This window comes from Malurus melanocephalus, unplaced genomic scaffold (genome assembly GCF_030028575.1).
Source record: "Malurus melanocephalus ecotype Western Australia unplaced genomic scaffold, MMel_1.1 scaffold_30, whole genome shotgun sequence".
In the NCBI taxonomy this organism is placed as follows: domain Eukaryota; kingdom Metazoa; phylum Chordata; class Aves; order Passeriformes; family Maluridae; genus Malurus; species Malurus melanocephalus.
Genome location: NW_026623262.1, coordinates 2266194 through 2288934, shown reverse-complemented (window position 1 = coordinate 2288934; position 22741 = coordinate 2266194). Strand labels below are relative to the sequence as shown.

Sequence of the window (22741 nt, the reverse complement as noted above, 5' to 3'; positions counted from 1 at the left end):
AAAAAAAGCAAAACAACCAACCCCTTTCTTCATGAAAATACTGACTGGCRTCAGAATTATCATAAAAGTAATGGTAAAGTAGAAAATTATACTTTTTATACTAAATATACTTCGAATTTATCAATATGTGCACTGAAGGGTAAATCCAAGTTTTACACGGTTTTGATGACTGTTAATTAATGACAGACAGAAAGAAAAAACAAGGCAGTATTTCTCAGCCCCAGCAGCTGCCAAGGTAAGTGGTTATGACATAGCAAATTTTCTTAGCTCTCTAACGGGTCTGTGCATAACACGAGGTTACCAGTGAGGCCATTCCAGTGTTTCTGACTGGACTGACACTTTTGCCAATATTAGTTTTAGTCCCCCAGGCAGGCCAAATTCTCTAACTTAATCACTCCTATCATTTTAGCATATGAACACAAATACACTTTCAAGWGGATTTAATCTGAAAAACTCTCCTTTACTTGCATTGTGCAGTTCCAGTGTGATTAATGACATCTAAAAATGTYCATCCCTCAGATCACAACTGCAGCCAACATATGTTAAATAGCTACTGTTTATTGTTGCACCAGACAATATCTAAAATGCTGCAAAACAAGGAGACCACAAAAACCTTCCCTATATTAACAGATCTTTGCTAGTGAAAGCAAATTTTATAAAACAGATCATCAGTATATACAGCCTTCTTGGTCACTSTGCAATTGCAAATGAACCTCTCCTCCCCTCCAGGGTAGTTCTAAAAATTCAGATTTTTGAGGAAAAGCTCAATATAAGACTGCAATTGTGCTGGGCTCCACTGGTGAGAAAATGGTGTTCCATAAAGCACTGATAGTGTTCAGCAGGGAATTAAGGATAATATCTTTCAACACTGTGCCACATACACATCCTGCATTACAGCCTGGCATGTGCAGCTCACACAAACCCCACACAGACTATTCAGAGTCAAAAGTTCAAAATGAGAAAAAAGAAGGGTAACATTATTTCTATGATGAAAGGACTATTATAGTGGGAATCGCACTTTTAAAGCCAAATACAAAAAAAATTATTTCATGTAACTTACTTTGGTYTAAAATTAGAATGGGTGTCTAGATGACTTTTTAATCACAGTGATACTTCATGAAAATCAACTCATATTCAAATTGTCTTTTCCTGTGAGATAAAAATTTCGAATGTGCCAAAAAAATCTTSATAATACTGATCTAAAATAAGAATGAAGCTATTTAAGTCTTTGTAAGACATTGCATGTGATGAAAATAGCTACTATTACCCTATCATATCGAAAGTACCAGAACAAGGAAGATATTAAGGTACACATTAAAAATATTAAAAGAAAGTACAGCTCATTATTGTGAAACTAAAGCATAAGAATTTTGTATTTTTATACAGAAAYGTTTTGAGAAAACAGGAGAAAAGCGTATGTCTTTGAAGTGAAAGAACTTTTTAAATTGCTTAAAAAAGTTTAAATGTCAAATGATTTACACTAATTTTCATCACCTACCAAGCCTACAGCAATTAAATCTACTGAGTCRGATAGTATTTCTCATGCCTTCCAAAAGGAAATACTGCCTGGATGAATGGAGTGARTTGGGCTGAAAATAGTTTGAGTCCCCAGGCTTGAAGGGCACTCACTGATCACTGGTTTTTGCCCTGCTGGCAGCCAGCAGTGAGGACAGCCCTCCAGGGGTCAGTTCTGCAACCATGTCAATAACATCTCACCAGTGACCTGGACAAGGACACAAAACTGTATGATAACCACTCTCAGATGACAGCAAACCAGGAGGGTGAGATGGCATGCCAAATGGTAAAGCTTCAACCAGAAGGACACTGTTCAACTTGAGGACTGCGCCAGGAAACACTTCACAAAGTTCAACACAAGTGGAAAGGTCTGCTCCTGAAGCAGAAAAATCCCATGTGATGGGAAGGGATGTCTGAGCAGCAGCGCTGCCAAAAACCAGCAGGCATTTACAAAAGGTGTGAGGSTGCATTCTCTTTGCAACATGGGATACTCCATTCTGCACTACATGGGCAGGGCAGGGGAAAACCCGCTATGCCCTCTGACTCAGTGCTGTGAAAGCTCACAGGTTGATTAAAAATCATAATTTCGATATCCTCTTTAGAAAAAGCACAAAATATGCTACAATGGCTCCCAATGTTAGAGGAAAAATGCAATAACTGATTTTGTACAGAATATAGAGAATTCTGTACCACAAGAAACTGCTTTACGGCACATCTGTGTGAACTGTTTTCTTTCTGATATGGACCGCAAATATTTTGTGCTGCATAATTTTGTGCCTGCTCTACTTACTAATTAACTAATTAACATCCACTAGGCKTAGAAAGTGCCATCAATAAAAAGATTTAGCATAGCACAGATTTTCTAAATTTAAAAAACATTAGTGTTATTTTTTTTTCAAAGACTGCCAAATAAATAATGRTAAAAAACAATTCAGTGATAGCATTTTCAGTGTCCACCAAGTTTCAGTTTGCGTTGCAAACAATGGCATTCACAGAGCACTACCAGAACACTGTAAAACTGAAGACCTTTCTGTATTTAAATGAAAAATGTGAGGACATGCAGTTCTGTCCCTCTAAAGTACTTGCAGCCATACACACATAATGCTTCCTAATATCACGGTGAGCTGCACACCAAGACTGGAGCAAAAGATGGACAAATGTTTAATAGAGWTGGTTTTAAAGCAAATGTTATGGAATAATTAATTGCTATTTTACACACAATGCGCCAATTTGATTCCTAGTAGAAGGTCATTAAAGGAAGTAGGATGATGTTAACCAAATATTATTCAAGAAACCAGCTTTGATATATTTTCATTTTCTTATAATAACAATTGCAGACCTAAAACAAGAATAAAATGGACTTGGTTTAACTAGGAAAGCAAATGATAACATTCTCTGAATAACTTAACATTTTCTCTGGAAGAAATCCCATTAATCTACACAGGGATTTTTATACAAATCTAAAAAAAAAAATCATGACCAATCAATTCATAAAAAGTYCACTTAATATTTTCTGTAGGTTTTCAGAGTTGTTTCTGATAACAGAACTGCGTCAAGAAACTGGAACTGATTAGCAGACAGTTGCCCTGCGAGTAACTCTGCCATACAAYCAACGGGGACAACTAAAATAAATAACCAAAGGAATCTCAGTTGTGTAGGGAGCTGACTCKGAAAAAGAAAGAAGCAGGATGAGAGCTGGGCATGTGTGGTAATGCACTGAACTGTTCAAGCTCTGCTGGCAGATCACRTACCTATCTAGTAATTTTATTTTATGTCTCAGGACTGGAATCTGTCTTAAATAGAAAAATTGTAAGTGTTGTACGGGTAGAAAGGAATACAGAGTCAATGCATGAAATCTAACCTATCATCAGTGGCAGGATGCATGACACATGCATAATGGAAGACTAGGTCATACCACATGGAACGTACCTTTTATCTAATAAATTAYTGGTTTTTTCTTTCATTAAAATCTGCCCTCCTACTGTTTAATGTTTCTGAGATTTTCCAATAGAAAGTGCCAAGTCTTCTCCCACTTATATTAACTGAGGCTTAGCAACACATAAGACACTTTGTTTTTAATCAAAAAATATAGAATCACTTTATGAAAAAACGTAAAATATCATTTTACACAAAAGCTATTTTGGCAACACAAGKAGAAGTTGTTAGCTACAACACATGGGAGCCTCTGCCATACTCTCAAACATAAATTTAGATAAAAAGTGGATGGGGAAAAAACAGAGCCAGGAAAATGAAGTGTGTGTGGCAGAAAACAGTTTCATTTACAGTTCTATCCAGCTTCTTGAGAGCCAGAGACCTTCCCATGAAATCTTTATGTTCTTCTAACACTGTTGCAAAGCTTCAGGGATTTCTAATTGTATAAACAGWTATGGGAAAATGAGATTCACTGCGAGGTCTATGTCCAGCCAATACTAAAAGTGATGACTGCATCTCAGCATCAGTCACTTAGAATATGAACTTTCTGACTAGCAATTCATATGCATTTACCAAAATTCAAATTCAGCCAGCTAGCTTTTCAGTCTGATTATACAGTCAGCATCCCAAAGCTAAAGCATGTACAGTAGATCTCATACCTCTGAAATACAGTTAGATGTTTGGYTATCCTTTGATTTCAAATAATGCAGGCCTTCCAGTATTTATATTATGGTAAAATTCTAGAGCTTTAAAAATCTGCCCTCCAGAYAAGCCTAAGCATAGATACTTTAAAATTACTTACTGTACATCTTCATATTTTGTTAAGGCATGAACAATGGCATATGAACGGGAACAGCTTCTGGAAAAGCATATCTTTTTGACAAAGGCCAGTCCAAGCACATCACACCAAAGGACTAACCTGAAGCCAGAATTGACAGTGTTGTGACCCAAGAGTTTTTAACAAAAATAGTTGAAACAAAATGGATTTTTTTCTTTTTTTCTTCCCTTTTTTTTTTTTTTTTTTATTTAAATTGTCTTACTCTTAATGTCTGTTTAAAGCACCGGTTGCAGTTTTGCGCTTACCACCTCTTCCAAGTGACTTTGGATAACTCATCTGCTTCTTCATTTCTGGATTTTCAATGTACAAAGCTTTAAGAGTTTTCTTTTTCTTTTTTTTTTTTTTTTTTTGTTTTTTTTTGTTTTTTTGTTTTCATGGCTGCTGCAAAATTAGAAAGATCCGGAAGTGGTCAGGGGCCTGGTCTAATGCACTTTCAGAAGTCCATTATAAAGATGAATATAAATGCGTATGATATGGGTTTGTCCGTAGACCCACAAACYGTGTTTAGCTATAAGAAACATATTGTGCATAGTTATTTTTTTTTCTTCAGAGTGATATGTTTACTAGGTCTATATTCTCAGTTTACCAGAGTACAGGAATGTCTACTTTACTAAAGCCAGGATCCTTTCGCAGTTCCCAGTAGGTTTCATTGGTAACCCAAGCTTCTCTTTGATTAGCATCGATAACTTTTCTGCAGAAAGGGGGAAAAAAACAAAAAGAGAGAGAGATCAAGAGAGAAAACAAGCTTTGACCGTAGATACTGATCTTATGCGATAYACAATCAAATTCCACACCTCTCTGATCTAACCCACCATTAAATCAAGTTTTGTATTTCTAAAGGGCACAAGACTAGTCAGGGATTTAAAAGCAAAAATCAACCTCTACCTATATCCAAGTGGAAGACACAGAAAACAGCCAGGACTGAAAATCTGTTGTCTGATCTGTGTGAGCAGGTCTCAGAGCCACATAACACCCCCCTAGCCAGTACAGGTTTTGATTATGGGAAGGGGATTATCCAATTGATGCAGCTTGTAGAATGTAAGCCTCTAAAAATTTAAATTTTTGTCTCCTCTGTGTTTTGCTTACATAATGCTACAACTGCATCAAGCACATTCAGCCTTTTCACTTTTGACTCCCCATGCTAAACATCAGGCTACTTGGSATGACTATCCGTCATTCAGAAGAATSCTTAATTTAAAAACAACCARCAAAAAAMCACCTCCACTCAAAAATAAATACAKTTTTAGTGTATTTGTCTYGTCTATGCAATGACTTAAAAAAAGCCCCTAGTTAAATCTTAGATCCTAATTTTATACTTTTATTCCACTTCAGTAGGAAGGCMCATTATGAGAAAATGATCATTCAATTATGAAGCTTAACTGTGTAAAAATTGCTTTAGAGAAGCAGGTATCAGGTATCTAATCATCTTTCTTAAAACTGAAACTCTCCACTCTTTCACGATTAACAGACTCTGTTGATTGTAATTGCTGTAGAACTTCATCCAGTTATACTACAGAAAACAAAGATTCACYATTCAAATGAACAGACTCACTTAAAAAATTTGGGTACATATTCAATGCCGTTTTCTTCCATGTACCGCCTCCGAGCTCTCTGGAGTTCTTCTATTCTTTGTTTCTCAGAYGCTGCTGCTTCTACATTTCCTTCCTCCAGAAGCCTGTGGAAATAACAGCAGGCCCTGTAGCAATCATGCAGAGCCTAGTCCCAGGGATTTTCCAGCACCAAACATCACAAAACGTAGGCAGAAGCCAAGTGTTTTGTGTGTGTTGCACTTTCAGAGCCAGCCTGAGGTGCACCTTTCTGGCTCCATGGACCTGACCCACAGCCCAAGGCAGGAGCTCAGCTCAGTAACTCCAGCACAGCACAAACACTGAAGGACTATGAACTGAGAGCCTAGAATCCGCCCCAAAGTTGCACTGCAGCTCTACTGCATCCACAAGAAGCTTTCTGATTTCCCTCAGCTGGGTTAAGCAGAAATTTGAGTGCAACACACACGATCCTCTCTATTAGAATCCTTAGTTCAGAATCCACTGAAGACACAGACTCAGCCAAACTCAGCCTTGAACCCACAAAATATTAAGGGTATAAATAAGCATTCTTACCTTTGATCTGGCCTGAATCGTGCATCTGTTGCAGGAAGAAGATCTTTCAGTAAAGGATCTAATTCATTGAGCTCTATAGCAAACCTTGTGAAGCCATAATAACGCTCGTAATTGGTTGGCATGGAGCCTGAAAATGWATGAAACAGAAAGAAAAATCTTTTTCAGCTATTACTCTAAATATGCAAGAGACTCCTTAATTTATAAACCTTTAACAGAAAAACATTTAAATATTTTACTCTTACAATTAAAAACCATCAAAAGCTATTCTCTAGGTGCAACAAAATTCACTAAATATTAATTTCAACTGCTYATTACGCAGTGATTATAACTGCATGTTAAAAAATTCAAAACTTCCATGATCTTCCTTCTGTTTTAAATAAAAACTAATGTTTTCAAGATTTTCCAGTTTCCTGTTTCACAGACAGTGTGCTTATCAAATGTCTGTCTAAAACCTAACTTCAACTGGTATTTAAAGTTTATTGTGGAATTTAACACACCCTCACAGACTGATTCAGCACTGAGGATTTAGAACAGATATCACAGTGAGCAGGGTGCAAAGGAGGGCTCAAAATACCATAAATACAAAGCAGKATTYAAAATACTAAGTATAATAATTCCTGGATAATGCATGTATGAAAGACACAGGTGCACAGGATGACTAATTCAACATCAGTGCCTCTAAGCAAGCAGGATCTTGAAATCAGATCCTGAAAGTCTCAGGTGCTCACCATCTCTAAAGAGCAATCCTTTAGGCTAATAAAATATTAAGACAACTCAATAATCCCCTATTTGTTGAGCCCAAATTGTTAGGTTTTAGACAGACAAATTACCCTGCTCTCTGTAAGAAGGCAGACAGGCCAGCCTGGGTGCCCAATCTTTTCTTAATTTTATTCTTCTGTTGACCCCAAGCACATCTGACCAGGAGTCAGACYGAGATGTAAAAGATTATGCCCTGCAAGAACATTTCCATTCCCCATTATTATAAAGYCACGTAGATTCTTGTTTATTTGTCTAGCCAAGAATCTTAATTTCTCTAGYAGCATTTTGTGTATTTAAAATGAAGGCTCAAACAGCTTCACAGAGTTTAGGTTTACCTACAACACTTTCCAGAGTTTATTACAAGCTTCTTACCTGGCCTCCATATGCATTTGGCTGAAGGTGCAACCCCACAATAGAGRCCTTCGTGCCACTTTCCAAAGAGGCGATGAACCACCTTCCCTTCTTGATCTATCACAACACCCTGGACCTCATTCACATTGGAATTCCAGTAGTTCACCTGCAAGTTTAACCAGGAATTACTAGCTCACACTGCTTTGCCGACAGCCCATTGTGCAATACACACAATGAATGAAACTTGGCACATGGTGCCGACAGTCCATTTCAGATTTATATTAATATCCCATTGCTAACAGATTTATATTAATAYCAGATTTATATTAATATCCCATTGCTAAYACTGCAATGATGTCAACGTCTTTTGTAGCAATAYGAAGACAAACTTATTTTAAGGGAAAACACTTGAGAGTAACATAGCCATATAGAGTTATATTTTTATATATAGTGCTTGCCTGAATATTAAAATACTGTGAACYAAAGCAGCATTATGTAATCTAAAGAGCTAAAATACTGACTGACAAAGAGAGGTAAAATGGCATGGTAATGTAGAGTGATTTTGTGTTTTCATTGTGGCAATATAAAAAAAAAATTGACATTTCATTTTTAATCAAAAACCATCACCAGTACAGCACAGCACACAGCTATGCATCAACGGCTATACACTGATATGAAATGTTCAGTGGAATAGAATCATATTGCTTCATACAGCCCTCTCATTTGACAGTATAAATTTTATGAATACTGATARAAGAAGAAAAAAAAGATAAAATGGGGAATTTGGACTTCAGGAATACTGAAGAAACAGCTTGATGTATTCTTAAATTATACAGTTATATTCATATAAGATATACATTAGCATCCATATCTTACCTTGACAAAAGTGAGTTTACAAATACAAACACTGCTTTTTGTGTTTCTGATAGTTATCTCTCCATAGTGYTCTATCCATCTCCTTCCACTAAGAATATTATGTATGCAAGTAGTGACTTTGTTCCAGACATAGTAATCTCCATACCTAAGGACAGATAAAAATAGTTGGTAGCATCTGTTATTCATGATCATTGCAGACAAAAAGGTAAAACATTGCTCCTTTATTGTAAATAAAAACCATATTGCCTAGAAATATCTTTAGAGATGACAAAGTCCTGTATCTGGGTAAATCACTAATCCTCCTTAGAGAAGTTCACCTAAGCTCCAGTGCAGAGAACTGCAGAATGGTGCTAAAAAACACAGATAAACACCCTGTGAACCACTGGAGCCCTGCACGGCATATTCACTGTCCTCAGAGCACAAAGTGCTTTGGCCACAATTCCCACTGGGGCAGGACAGTGACCCACAGATCAACACAAGGCTGAACTGAGACTAGAAGCAGAAAATATCATTAAATCACAAATAGAACAAAATAAATGTAATGAATATTGTAACAAAATAAMTGAAAAGGAGATCAAGGAAACAAAGTAGGAAGCCAGGAGCACACTGGCACATCATCCCTTTCGCTCTGTAACATCTCTAATGTCAAAAAAGAGAATAAAACCAGTGCAAAGCAYATTCTCCTTCAGAGCTTGGGGGAAAGCATGAAGACAGAAGACAAAGCTGCTCCACAGTGCATTAACTTCAATTTCAAGAGATGGATAAAGAGGTGGAGTGATRCTATAATGTCAGAGCCAGAAAGAAAGGCTTGCTGGAATGTACAGGAGCACGAGCAACACTGCAAAAACAGAACACACATTTAAAGTACCCACTCCTTGCATATTCATAGGATTTACAAGCTGCAGCTGGTCTTACTGGTGGTGAAGCTACTACTTCCCACTACCCTGCCAACATCTGAAGAAAATATTTTGGTTTATCTGCATTTTGAAAAAAGATCTTTCATGGTCACCAGTGGTTGTTTCTGAGGGAACACGTGGTGGCACTGAGAGCCTTAGGACAGCACTAGCTGCTGACAGCCCTGCATTGCAGCCTTGCTCTGAACAGCTCATCACCACTGTACATTTAAAACATGGGCTCTCTCTCCTGAAACACTTCCATTCCCCCTCTCCCCATCACTTCCTAGAGAACTTGTATATTTTTCCTCCAAAACCAAAACCAGATCTTCAGGTTCAAAAATGCTCCAGTAACCCCACCTGAGCACTATGGAGAAATTGGAGCTGGACACCAACTCTCACCAGCACAGTACTTGTGATGTCTGCATACACTTCCCCAACCCTGTCACAAGGCAGCACAGAGTAGAGTGCACTAAAGACTGAAAACAAGAGGAGAATAGACTGAAAACAAGAGGAGAGGGGACAGTAGCTTACTTTGGAAGAGTCACATTCAAGGTTCCAACTGGCAGAATTTCCATTGATTTCCCCCAGAATTTGTTTTTCCATCTGATATCTGAATACAACAGTGAAATATTTAAAAARCTGAAAAGACCAATGTCTCCCCCTTGCAGTGATCACTGTGGCACATGAACCATCTGTGCTAGACCACCCAATTCAAAACAGGGCAGTAGATAGTACAAATTTTTTATGAAAATACTAAAGAAAAAMCACTAGAAAATTACATTAGGTCTGAAAAACTAGTGGTGAGTTTAATTACTAATCATGTCTGTGCTGCATTATTGTCAAACCTCCTGCACAAACATTCAGTACAAATTAATGGCATATACCAGTAGATCCAAGGAAAGAAAGGATTATTTGTTCAACTTTGTGAAAAGAACTGCTTGTAAGAAACAGTAATATTATTGGTAAAAACCTTATAAATAGAATAGTTTAAACAGGCTTCAAGTGACAGCAGAATTTGTAACGTCTGCTCACTCCTAAGAATGAGAATTTGGAGTAAAATAGATCAGATCATCAGTTTATGATATGTCATTTCAAAATAGTAAGTACAGAAATTCTGAGTAAGTTTCAAATGCAAAGCTCAGCTTGTACAAAGGTTTTATTTGACAATAAAAAAGGAGTTATGGTTTTGAATTAAAAAGTATACCTTGCCAAAACACAAAGTTTTTCGATTCACAGTGACAGGCCGAAATGGGAGGATGGTGGCTAACCTGGAAAACAGTTTGGTTGAGTTAAAAACATTTAATTTTCATTCCTGAAACAGTACAGTATTGCAATATGAAACTACTAAATAGCTCGTGTTGCTATGAAAACAGACACAACTTAAGTGTTYGTACTTAAAACTGTTCCTTGTGATTACTACAAAAACGTGTTCCTTCTAGCATTTAATGAAGTCCACTCACATTAACAATATTCATTTACTCCTAAGAAAGCAAACCATTCTAACTGGAAAGAAAAAATAGGATCATTCTATAAAATGATGAACCAAAAACATAAATCTAAGCAGGAATATCTATCTAGAAACAACTTTACCTGCTCTGAGAAAAATCGAAATCCTTTGTCTTCTCTAATACATTCATAAGTTTCACCAAGCACTGGGTTAAATGGCTTGCTTCCTGCTCTAAAGTATGTAGAGGCATAGCCTGATGCTGCAAAGGCAGCTATGAGGACCTGTGAAAATACAGACCAGAAGGTGAGAACAGGCAGACATTCCTGTGTATGTGCCATCTCTGTGTGGTACCACACAACTCACTCTGCTCAGAGTCAAAACTGAGGAGCATGCCTGAAAGTGAAGCCATGCATCCCAGGCAGAACCAGTACAAACTGTATTYCTTCTGTTGATATAATTTCTTTTTCTTCATAGCCTCATTCAGTCTTTCAACAGTCCCTTAAAATCCCAATCTGCACGACACACTTTCTCTGATAAGAGACCAGGCTTATCACTAGTGACCCTGCTCTAGTCCTCCTTCCTGTGAATAAATATTATGTGATAATTTCTAATTAAAAGAACACATAACATTTTCCTATGGGAACTATTTTATTTAGTGCCAAACATGAACAGCTCTCACTTAGGATGTCTTTAATGCCAAGTTATCTCCAGATCTTCCACACATGTGCAGCCTTAACAGCCCCCTTGTCTACATGTACAACCAAAATTTAATAATCTCCAAGCCAGGCCTAACTGGGAGCAATAAATTGACATGCTAGGGTTATTTAGTTTACAGATCCTATTTGCAGAGTTAAAAAAAATCACAACAGGCAGTCAGAATTTCAAACAAAACTTCAGAAAAAAAAATACAGGGATAAAAATGAGTCAGCTATTGGCAATATCCTACCAGTGGGGTAAACCTTAACCAGGTTCCCCTCTCCTCCTGCTAGTGAGGACACAGCCCTCATGTGAGGTTTTACACCATTTTTTTTCTTCCCACTGTGTAATGGGTGCTCCATTCTCCATTTCATATTATTCATAAATGCAGCATCAACAAAATCAACACTGTTTACACAGGCTTTTCTTCAACAGTAAAAACYTTCATTCTTCTGTAACTATCTTCAGATTAATTTCAAATTCCATTTAAATTTAACTATAAGACACTGCAGAGAAACAAAAGAGTTTACTATCCTTATGATACAGAGAGAAATGGAAAAAAAAAGTTCCCACTGCTTTTGGATATMTATCAAAGATAGCAAAGTCCTGCTCTTTCAGGACAGTGAACAAGCAGGTAACATATTCACTGCATTGCTGCCACAAGCTTTGGGTATTCAGAAYTTGTGCCAAGTAGACCCATATGCCTCAGCTTGGGTGTGCAGTTTGCATTTTTAAGGTGTACTTTAAAAGTCTGGCTTGTATTCCCAAGTACTGCAGCAGACATCTGTAGCAGAGAAGGGGATGGAATCCACATTTCTGAGCAAGCTTTCAGTTGCACCATGGCTGTTCCTGAATTCTTCTAATTACTTCAATACTGACCTTCCAAACTTTTCAACAAAGACAGCAATCARTCTGCTTTACTCATTACAATCATGCCCACTCCTTGCAGAATCTCCCTCCTTTTATGAGGGATAGAATCACAAAATATTCTGAGTTGGAAGRGACCCACCAGGATCATCTCCTGAGCCTTGCAGGAAAACAGAAAGGGATGATRTATAATTCATTAGAATTATATTATTCATTAGAATTCATTCAGAACTAATTCATTATAATTCATTACAGGTTCAACTTCTTCAGTGTTTAGAACTCCTCACTCTCCTGCAGRCCTTGTGAGCAYRGCAATTCAGGGACTCGAGCGTGTGATTGTGAGACAGCCACAGGCAATCTCTCYTCTCCAGTTATCCACAGTGCTGCCAGCCCACACCAGGAAACAGCAGATATGTTCAGCAGCAACACTGCCAACTTTCCTTTACAGCCTTTCCCTGCATCTTCTGACAGATCAAAGCACCCTGAAAGGAGCACAGGCTGCTGSCTGTCAGCTGAGAACCAAGACATCCTTACAGGGGACCTGAAGACAGGAAGCCCAGGCAAACTTKGTTTTGATGTTTGGAAACTTCCCTATTAGAAAGTGCCTGCAGGGCCATCTTATTCACACCTATACTGATCATAMGGCAGCCAGAGGCTTGAAAAAACCCTTGAAGCCTGCTGGACTTGATCACTGAAAGGCAGGAAAGGATGCTGCAAAGTTAGAAACTGGCAGTGCCTRCATATACAGTCACAGAGTGTGAGATCAATCTTAAACTGCATTTACAACTGCAGGGCTTGGTTTGAGGTCAAGAAAAGTTCTTCAGCTTTGTTCAGACCAAACCTATCACCTGTAACTTTTCACAACACACTTCTGACCCAACAGAGAGGTCTGTTGTCYATGAACACAGGAGGAAGAAAGGACCCTGCACGGACCTCCACTCAACAGCTCCCTTTTTAATAGAGACAGAGGACATGCTACACTAAATTCATTACCATGCGCTCATAAGGATCATCTGTTTCAGCAGCCTTGTCCAAGAGTTCACTGTATTCCAGCTCCTCACAAAGATGTTGCAAGGTATTCAGAGGTTCATTTAGCTCAACTGGCATGGATACTTTGGAAAGATCTTTGCCAATGTTATTTCTCAGAATGTTCCAAAGGTTGATGTTACTGGTGTCCGGGCTGGGAGCYGGGAGACAAGTTCTCCGTCCATTTCTGAATGCTCCTCCTGTCAGCTCACCGTTAAGAACTGGGAAGGGAAAAAAATATTATCATAAGAAAGCACCTGACTAAGAAAAACAGTTCTCCATTCAACCAAATCACCGCCAGAACAAGCAAGGCCAACTTCACTGTTTTCAGCTGAGTTGGTCTTGTATTGACATGCAGTAGTTCTGGTACATGAACATAACCAACGTAATTTCCCAAAATTTGAAACACAGTATACTTTGCCGAGAAATGTTGTCTGCAACACTGGTGTTGTCCTCAGATATATTGTCACTCACATCACTGATATAAGATTCATCATCAGAAGCCTACAACATAAATTAAATATCCATTAACTCATATATATACGAAATATACTGCTGAAATAGACAAAATTAGTTAACTGAAACACAAATATTCAAAGAAACAATCTCTACCCAGTTAGAATTTATAACTATATCAACTGGATTTTTTCAATCAGCCCAGAGCCAATGCACTAGAAGTGTCAAAACAAATGCTATGCTCTCCTCACATTTCTGTAAATTTCTGACTTCCTTACTATGCAAATACAGATATGAAATCTGCAAAAGGCAGCTTCAAGTAGGATTAGGGATGAACAAAAAATTGACAACATCATGAGCTAGGGATTGGAGGAGAGAAGAGAGAGTCAGATTTTTGCTTTTTATTAAGAACCGAACAATAAAATGCAACTTGTACTTCAGCCAATTATATAAACATCAACCTATCGTTTTGCAAAACAAGAATCTCATCAGGTAAAAAGACTATTTTTAAGAGTTGCTTTTAACAATTTTTCTTCCAGAAATATTACTTTTCTGTCTATTTCTCTCACTGAAGAGAGTAACTTTTATATGTATATAGTAAAGGATTTCTTTCAAGAATATTTTAAAATCTGAATTTGGTTGACTGCAGTCAGATGTAACTATGACATCTTTAGGTGGAGCTGCCATAGCCTAGAAAGGATACATATACTGAACATAAGCTACTGATAAAACTGACTTTGAACTCAGTTTTACATTTCAGGGAACTCYTGCACCTCTTTATGTGGTAGTCTCAGGTTTGTTTATCTACACATTATACATTCTGATACCTTTTCATTCTAAGAAGCAGTCTTTAAAAAAATAATCTCTAGTGACAGCAATACCTAACTCAGTCCAACAGCACGGCTGCCACACACTGTCATAGCCTACCTCATTTTCTGACGAGCTGGCAGATAGGAGCACTTCCTGTGCATCAAAGAACTCTGAAACAGATTCAGACATAGACAGCCTGCTTTCATTAGAAACTTGCTGAGACAGTGGCAAACTGACATGAATTTGTTCACCTGTCTGTAAATCAAGCACAGAAGAGTAAAAGTATTATTTCAAATAGTAAATAAAGATGCRTAGAAGGGGTAAATCACCTGAACAATTTTTCTGTGTCAAATATAAGCAAAGAGAGTAAAGACAGCATTTTAATAGGACTTTGTACTCCTTTGTAGTACACAAAGTGTACCTAACAGATGAGACTGAGGATTACTAAATAAAGTGAGATACATGTCTTTATTTGAGGCCTGCCCAGCATCTTCTGCCAAGTTTTAGCAGTGTGAAATTGCAGATCTAGATCTCTATGCAAAGAAATTATTTTGTGAACAATAGCTGGATTGGGTCAGATAACKTCAACCGTAAATTTCAGCTGAAATTACTCTGGTAATATCAAATCACTGGAGCTAATTTTGATCCAAAAAAACCCCGTGTTAAATAAAGCTTTATAAATATATGGGAGCTTTATAATATATGGGAGTTGCAAGTTATTTTCCAAATAAATGACCTTGTGAACCAGTTTAGTAACAATGTTTGAGATGTTTGAATATTTAGGAGGATAGCTATATATGTATATTTTTGTGTATATGAATTTACATTGTATACTTTTATGGACTTTTATTCTATGCTGGTATTCCAAATCTGATTTGAATTATGCCATTAAGACTGGCTCAATAGTACTAAAAGGAATGAACTCTCTACAGTTTATGATAAAGAAATGCAATAGCAAAGTCAAGGGGTTTAAACTGTGTTATGTGTGTGTCAATAATGCAGCAAGCGAAAACAGTGAAATATATCCTCCTCTTCCTGCTAGGGATGGGAGGAACACCACATTTCTATGTGAGCCTGCAGGCTACCACATTAAGGAAAATTAAGATTCTCTCCCTGAACCATTTTACCACAGGACCTGATGCTGTGGAGAGAAACAGGTTTCTGACTTAATCCCTTAATTTATACAGCATGTTGCTTCTGGGAGATAATACAGATGAAACTGCTGAAGCCATTCTAAAAACAATTAACTCTTCAGATTGCAACTCAATGCCCATTAATCTTATTCCAGAACTCCTGCATATGGTTGTTGACATCTTAATCCTGTARAATTATTCTATACAGTCACCTCAAAAGGAGCTAACAAAACATTCCTAAAAAAACCCATGAACAAGCCAAGAGGTCAAAACCATTCCTTTTTCACCACRATTTATAAGCTTGTAGATGGATTGTGATGCTTGATGACTTATAATGAAAACAGATGYTCATTTTACTGTAATCTGTACAGGAAGTGATTAAAATTTTGACATTTTCATGTAAACTAGAGGGGCATGGAAAAATACATGTGCCTACCTGAAAAAGACCCTCACACAGGCATTATCTACACACTGCAAAATCATAGATATACATAAAACAAACAAGATAAATGAATGAGAGATCTGGAAACTTTGTCGAAAAACTTCTTCAGTCAGGCAGACTTCTACCAAGACAATGATGAACAAATGAAAAAGAAACAGCTAACCAACCAAAAATACTGGTGGACACTGCCCAGAACTTCACTGCAGATTGCTGTGCTGTGGCACCACTTCACATCTATCTTCTGTTATCAGCCTCCAACATGCTGGATTCTTGGAAAAATTGTTTGCATGTTTTCAAAAGGCAAATAAACAAAAACAATTTTACCTTTCTTGCTTGTTGGAAGAAATAATTAGGAGACTAGACTATGTTAGTTGAAATGGCATATGCATAGAAAAAAGAAGTGGAAATGACAAATCAGAAACATTTTGGTAAAATGCAAGCAGAATGGTTGCCAAAGTGACCATCCTAACTGTAATATATTACAGTCCATAAATTCAGACTTGTCACGGGGGAAGCTCACTGTTATTAATACAAACGTTCATTAATCTGTTGACTAAGGAAAGCAAAACAAGAAAGACTAGATGTTGCAATGATACTAGTGCTTGGTTTATAGACTGAACCTTTTGATTTTAACAGCACCACTCAAGATATTAAATGTGAGGCCCTTTAGGCACTTGCAAAACCAGGCTATTAAAACCAAATTGTTCTGTTGATTTGGCAAGAAACTAAGAGAATTGGTTAGGTACAGTGTGATACATTCAAATACAGYAAAACATCACTAATTCCCACAGCCAACAATTAATATTCCAAAACTGGATTCATTGTCTGTTCCTCTAAAGAGACTAAGCTGAGTTCTTTCATGATGTCTGACATATGGAAAACAAAAGACCAAAGTTTTATTGTATGGAAGGAAATATAAYCTGACCTGTTCTATGAATAAACATTCGGCAATCTGAAAAATCCAATAATTTGTCAGGTGTGTTTCAACTATTTAGTGAGAATTAGCAAGGCTTATTTGCACTCTAAAACCATTCAAGGCCAAAGTCTTACCTCATCAGGACTAGGGATAATATTTACACTGACAACCTGATCACAAATAACAGATTCTGAATGTATTCTGTTCAAGCGACTCCTTAGTTCAGCATTCTGGTTGAGAGCCTTAAAATAAAAATTGCACATTTCATTTAAAATTAAAAAGCAAACATTAAAAAAAAAAAGACAAGAAAAAAAAAGCTTTTTTTCCAGCAATTTCCAAAAAAAAAATCACAGAGCCTCCTTTCTTCCATTAATAGAGAGATACCTATTTTGAGATCCTCTCTAACATGATTTAATCTTTGGCTACTTTGACTTCACTGATTTTCAGGAGACAGGAGGACAAATGTTCTCCCACAATGTAACAGTGGCATTCTACCTTAGTTCCTGAGAGAGCTCTTTGGCAGGTGTGCTGGTGGGTTATGTACATCATGAAAATGGGGAGTGAAGGCAGCAAGAAAGAGTGAAACTGCAGAACAATAAATGGGAACTACCCACAAAATGCCCAGAGGCAATTCGTGGTTCACAGCTAAACAGCCCCTTCTGAGTCAATGTTAGCAGCACTCAGAGGCTGCAAACAGAAATTGCTTCATTTCCAGTAAAAACAACATAATTGCTATTATCATTGTCTGGCCACCCAGATCAATTTTATAGATTTGCTTTTGTACTTATTTCAAACTACTGATTCACTATGGTATCACAAATGCCAACAGAATTCAACTGGTGCCTGGCATCTGCTGATTTTTCTCCTATTTTAAAGTCCAACCCAGAATATAAATTTGGGTGCATATATACACCTATTATCTGTTATTTGTCAAGACCCATATGTGAGATTCTGAAATCCAGAAGTATAACACAATACATACACAGAACATGTCTGTCTTAACCTTAATACATCCCCAGCACCGAGGATTATAGAAAAGAACAACAGATTAAAAAAAAAAAACCCAACAACAACATCTTGTTTTAGTAGCAAAGAATTGTTACAGTAGAGTAAGAACCTTCTTCTGTCTCCCCCTAGCACAGATTCAGGAACAGATTGCAGCTTGTTTCAGAATGTACTGAAACAAAGTAGGAMCAAAGTAAAATAGGTAAGCCTAAACTGTCACTAAACAGTTTAAATTACCCAATTTTGCTTTGTTCTGAAATGGTCTGGGCATGTTCATAATTGACATGTCCCAGAAATGGAAGGCAATGACGTACAGCAGCCTGACAAGAGCTCCTTCAACAGCTTAAACCTGGTCACGAGACTGGGCAAACTGAGTCACAGTCTATTTTCCACTTTCTCTGCACTGAGACCATGAACTAACGTGTGACAGTGACTTTTAAACACACATAGGAGGTCAGGACCAAGAAGAAAACATGATTCCCTACTTCATGCAAGCTGCTAATAAATATCCACAGGTCTTAGACAAACATGTGTCAATAACCAGAAATGGTTATCCTTATCTCTTGTCCCTGACCTTTTCTTATCACAATTCACAGAATTCAATCTGCATAATGTGGTGTGCACCTGCATCTATAGAAAGGCTTGTCTTTAAACCTCTGCACTTGCTTCTTGCAGATGCAGTCTTCCACACCAATCCAGCAAATGCTTTTATGCTACCTTGAGGATTAATTTTTTTTAATTTACTTATTTTGCAACCTGAGGACTTACTGTTGCTTATTTCTTCTTCACCACTAAAGCAAATTAGAAYTTTTTTCCTTCAGCTTAAGTGGGAGAGATGCTGGAGAGTAACAGGTGTGTATCTAGAAATCCAATTTACCCATGACTATATTGCAAMCCAGGATTCCTTTTGCATTTAAAGATACAGACATATAAAACAAATTTGACAATATACAGTCAAAATATAAAACTTAGTTACAAAACCAAATATATTTCCTTGGCTATGCTGGAAACAGCTCCAAGAAACATTTGCATTTGTATAAAAACATTTGATCCTTTTCCTTTACTTTGGAGAACTGCAACACATACATGCTTACACAAATTATATCCGTAACCTTCGCATGCACTGTGGTTAGATCTACATCCTAACAGAACATGCCATAGTTCTGGTTAAGAATTTGTCTTTTTCTTGGCTCCTTTTACCTCAGGAAAAGGCCAAAATACAAAAGAAATAGTGCATCAGGCAAGCTAGAGGTGCTTGTAATCAAATCAAGAACATACCTGAGAGAGGGACTGTCTGAGGTGTGCTATTTGAGCATTGTGGCCTGTAAGATCCTGCTCTGAAACAATCTGCTTAAGCTTCTCCTTCTCTATAGCTATGCTGTTAAAGGCAGACTTCAAAAGAGAATGCACTAAGCAAAAAGAAAAAAAAAAAAAAAGTGTTTTCTTGGCTACAGAAATCACATTGACATCTATTACAACATTTCAGCAATAAAGACAGAGAGTCAGACTTCCATCCCACAATTATGGACATTTGAAACAAGGGTCTGAACTTCAAGTAATCCATSCCAAATTAAGTACAGACATTTACAGCTTGGGATTGTAAAGTGCGCACTGTGTGTTCACACATATCTCATCTCAGCGTATTCTTGGTGCTGAACATATGGAAAGRTATGTATTTGGAAAAACTGTGTCCAATGTGTGTTCTTTTCTTTCTGTTTTTAATTTGTACTTTTCAGAGTACAGCAGAAACATCAGCTCTGCTAGGATTTAATATTGTACTAATAAAGAGGATTATTTGGTCTTTAAACAGGTTTTTAAAATTTTTAAGATGTCAGTCTCACATTTTTTCTATGCTTGTTATATAACAGCAAACTGTCAACAAAACCTTTCTAAAATGGTATTTTTCAGTTTGTAGGACCATTCACTTACTGGCAATAAAATTGTATTTCTATAGTACATTCCTGCAATAAGCTCTTTTTCCATTGATTCCACTGACACATAAAATATTGCGCAAAAATGAATTCATAACATGATGAGTAGCAGTTACATTCTGAATCATCTTTGGGGAGAAATAAATCATCTTGTTGAGAAATAAACAAGTTTGCAAATTCAATCCCTCATTTACAGAATGCAGAAAGTAGTTCAGAAGACTTGGAAAACATTCTCAGACAGAGCTTACCTATCTTTATATTTATGACATTCATGGGAAATATAAGAAGGATGATACATGTTGCCTTTATGTAAGCCACCTGAATAGCTCAATTTTCATCATGCAGATGAAAGCCCTGGCCATAACTCAGTGAAGGCAATAAAGAAACACAACATTACAGGAAAGGAYTGGTTCTCCAGCTACCTTTTTGTGCCGTCAAGCAGAATTCCTCTTGAAGCTTCATGTACTCGGTAGAGCACTCCAGAGGGTCTGTTACATGGCTGGGGGGAGCCTGAAACTCAATGTCTGCGCAAAGGTTGGGGTTGGATGAATGYAATCGAACGGGTGACATTGTAGCACTGAAAGGAACCTACAGTGAGAAACAGCGAAGAAACGTTGTATAAGGCGTAACCAAAATTTTGACTGTTGAAGCAAAACATTTTTCTGAAAAGACTTAGTTCACAAGGTGAAGAACATGAAAAGAGTGAACATGTAACTTCTTACTCTCCTACATCTCAACAGAGTTGATGCAGATTTCTCTTGATTTTTTTTTTCACTGAAACAGAAAAAAGAASGCCTAAATACACAGCTAACAGCTAATGATGGAGTATTTAAATTCTAACTTTTCTAACAAAAAATGAATTATTTCCTAATGTTAGAAGATTTCTGGAAAATTGAACCATGAGACATGCTCCTTTATATCTGGACATTTGACAGTAATAGTAGATGAGTCTGTTGTTGCAGTACCAACATTTGAAGTATGCAAGCTCTTCCACAAATCTAGAAATAGKATATAATATTATCAAATATACCAAAGAAGTTTGTCAAAACTACTAGTAAATCTCTAGTTGAAACTCACTGTACTAGAGACTATGAAGAGGGGGGAAAGCACACAGTCTTTCTGTTTCATTTTTAACTAAACAAATAACAACAAAATAAAATCAAAACTCCATCTGATTTTCACTTAAAGTACATGAACCATAAAGAAACGCAGAGATATATATGGTTTAGTAAGATGGAGTAAAGAATTCAGTTTGTTGTCTTTCCACTTCTCTTTCTCCTCTGCTCTTCAGGTATAGTCATAAAAGAAAAAGTACAAGCAAGTCTTTTTAAGTTATTTACATGTATCATGTAGTGAGCAGTTATCTATATACTACCTGTGCACTGTAAGGCTACTGCTGCTATAAATGTGATGTGCGTGTGGGCATGTGTTGTATTTTACTTTAGTGCYACCATTTGCATACATTTATAGGAAAATCAGGCCAAGAACACAATTTTCAAATGCAAATGCAAAAGAAAGGCATGCAGAACTACATTTTGTTACTTAAACATTGTGCGCTGTTTAAGGTATTAAGCACTGTTTAGCCCATTAAATCTAATTAATTTCATTWGATTGATCAAAAGTGTAAATCAAGAATTTTCACACTGCAGCCCAATGTAATTACTCAAATCTGAAAAATGGGGCCAAATTATAACATGTCTCTTCCAAGGCATGACAAAGAAACAAACATGTCTCTTCCAAGGTATGACAAGCAGATAACATAAAAAGTCATATTACTATGAATTTTTATCAACAGATTAGTTCTGTACTGCCATCACTGGTTAAACCTGTTACTTGATTAGATCAGAGAGTGGTTTTATCAATTCCTTCCCATAAAAGTAGACATCAGTACACATTTTAGGTTTCTCCAAYGATACACTCAAAATCCTGTTGGATCTATTATTCATTGCACTCATGAGCATGATCTGTGAAATATGTTTTCCACTCTGTTCTTTCTTGATTTCCAGATACTTATAGCACATTAAATAAGAACTCTATGGCACCTATCTAATATAAGCTTTATTCCTTCTCTCAAGTACTTGAGTTCCAGCTATATCAACAAAGTAGGTATTTTTTACTGTGTCTCACTTTAGCCTCATATCAAGAAGAATTCATTAACAGAAGAYGTAGAATAAATTCCTTCTATTCATACTGAATATCTAACCCTTTATTTTCATCACAAGTACCAGACTTCTCTCAAGAGCCCAGCAAAACTAGGTTACTGTGGCTAAATGTAGGTTAATTTCCCATTTCCTTTCCCAAACATTTCCCCTTGTTAAATAGGAGAGCATGTTTCCAGAACTTTCTGACTYGGAGCACCACAAAGATCCAACTGCTCTGGGCGGCTCCAGGAGGGCAGAGCAGGCATCTACACTGTACCTGTTGTGTGGAGCACGTATCCAGCTCCCCAGAGCATCCAGAAGGAAGGGGAGAAGCTGATACCAGCAGGAGAGTCCCCCCAGCCCCACATTCCTGTGGAGATGGGGGAGGTTCCTCAGCCCCACATGGACTGGCAGAGCTACAGGCAGGCTGCCCACACATGCAGGGGGCTCTTTAGTCACTCTCTGATGAATCAAGCTGAAGARATCTGCTTTAGATCCATCATTTCTGTCTCAAACCCCAGCTGGCCAGGCTGAAATGTTTTCTGCAGTGAGGTTTATTGAAAAAAATAGTATTTTCAATTATG

General features: G+C 37.2%; 1 protein-coding gene across 5 annotated transcripts in view; it reads right to left on the bottom strand.

Moving 5' to 3' along the window:
- Window positions 1–22741, bottom strand: part of OSBPL6 (oxysterol binding protein like 6) — an 87514-nt gene continuing 64773 nt past the window's right edge. For all 5 annotated transcript variants that reach the window (XM_057363726.1, XM_057363722.1, XM_057363724.1 and 2 more), the window contains 14 exons: window positions 20439–20604; window positions 19364–19494; window positions 17215–17322; window positions 14707–14844; window positions 13740–13827; window positions 13291–13544; window positions 10878–11015; window positions 10492–10555; window positions 9819–9897; window positions 8392–8536; window positions 7537–7681; window positions 6406–6532; window positions 5838–5960; window positions 1–4976 (listed from right to left, as the gene is read on the bottom strand). In XM_057363726.1, the coding sequence (XP_057219709.1) occupies window positions 4868–4976; window positions 5838–5960; window positions 6406–6532; window positions 7537–7681; window positions 8392–8536; window positions 9819–9897; window positions 10492–10555; window positions 10878–11015; window positions 13291–13544; window positions 13740–13827; window positions 14707–14844; window positions 17215–17322; window positions 19364–19494; window positions 20439–20604 (1815 nt within the window). In that variant the 3' untranslated portion in view covers window positions 1–4867. The remainder of the gene's footprint in view (window positions 4977–5837; window positions 5961–6405; window positions 6533–7536; window positions 7682–8391; window positions 8537–9818; window positions 9898–10491; window positions 10556–10877; window positions 11016–13290; window positions 13545–13739; window positions 13828–14706; window positions 14845–17214; window positions 17323–19363; window positions 19495–20438; window positions 20605–22741) is intronic.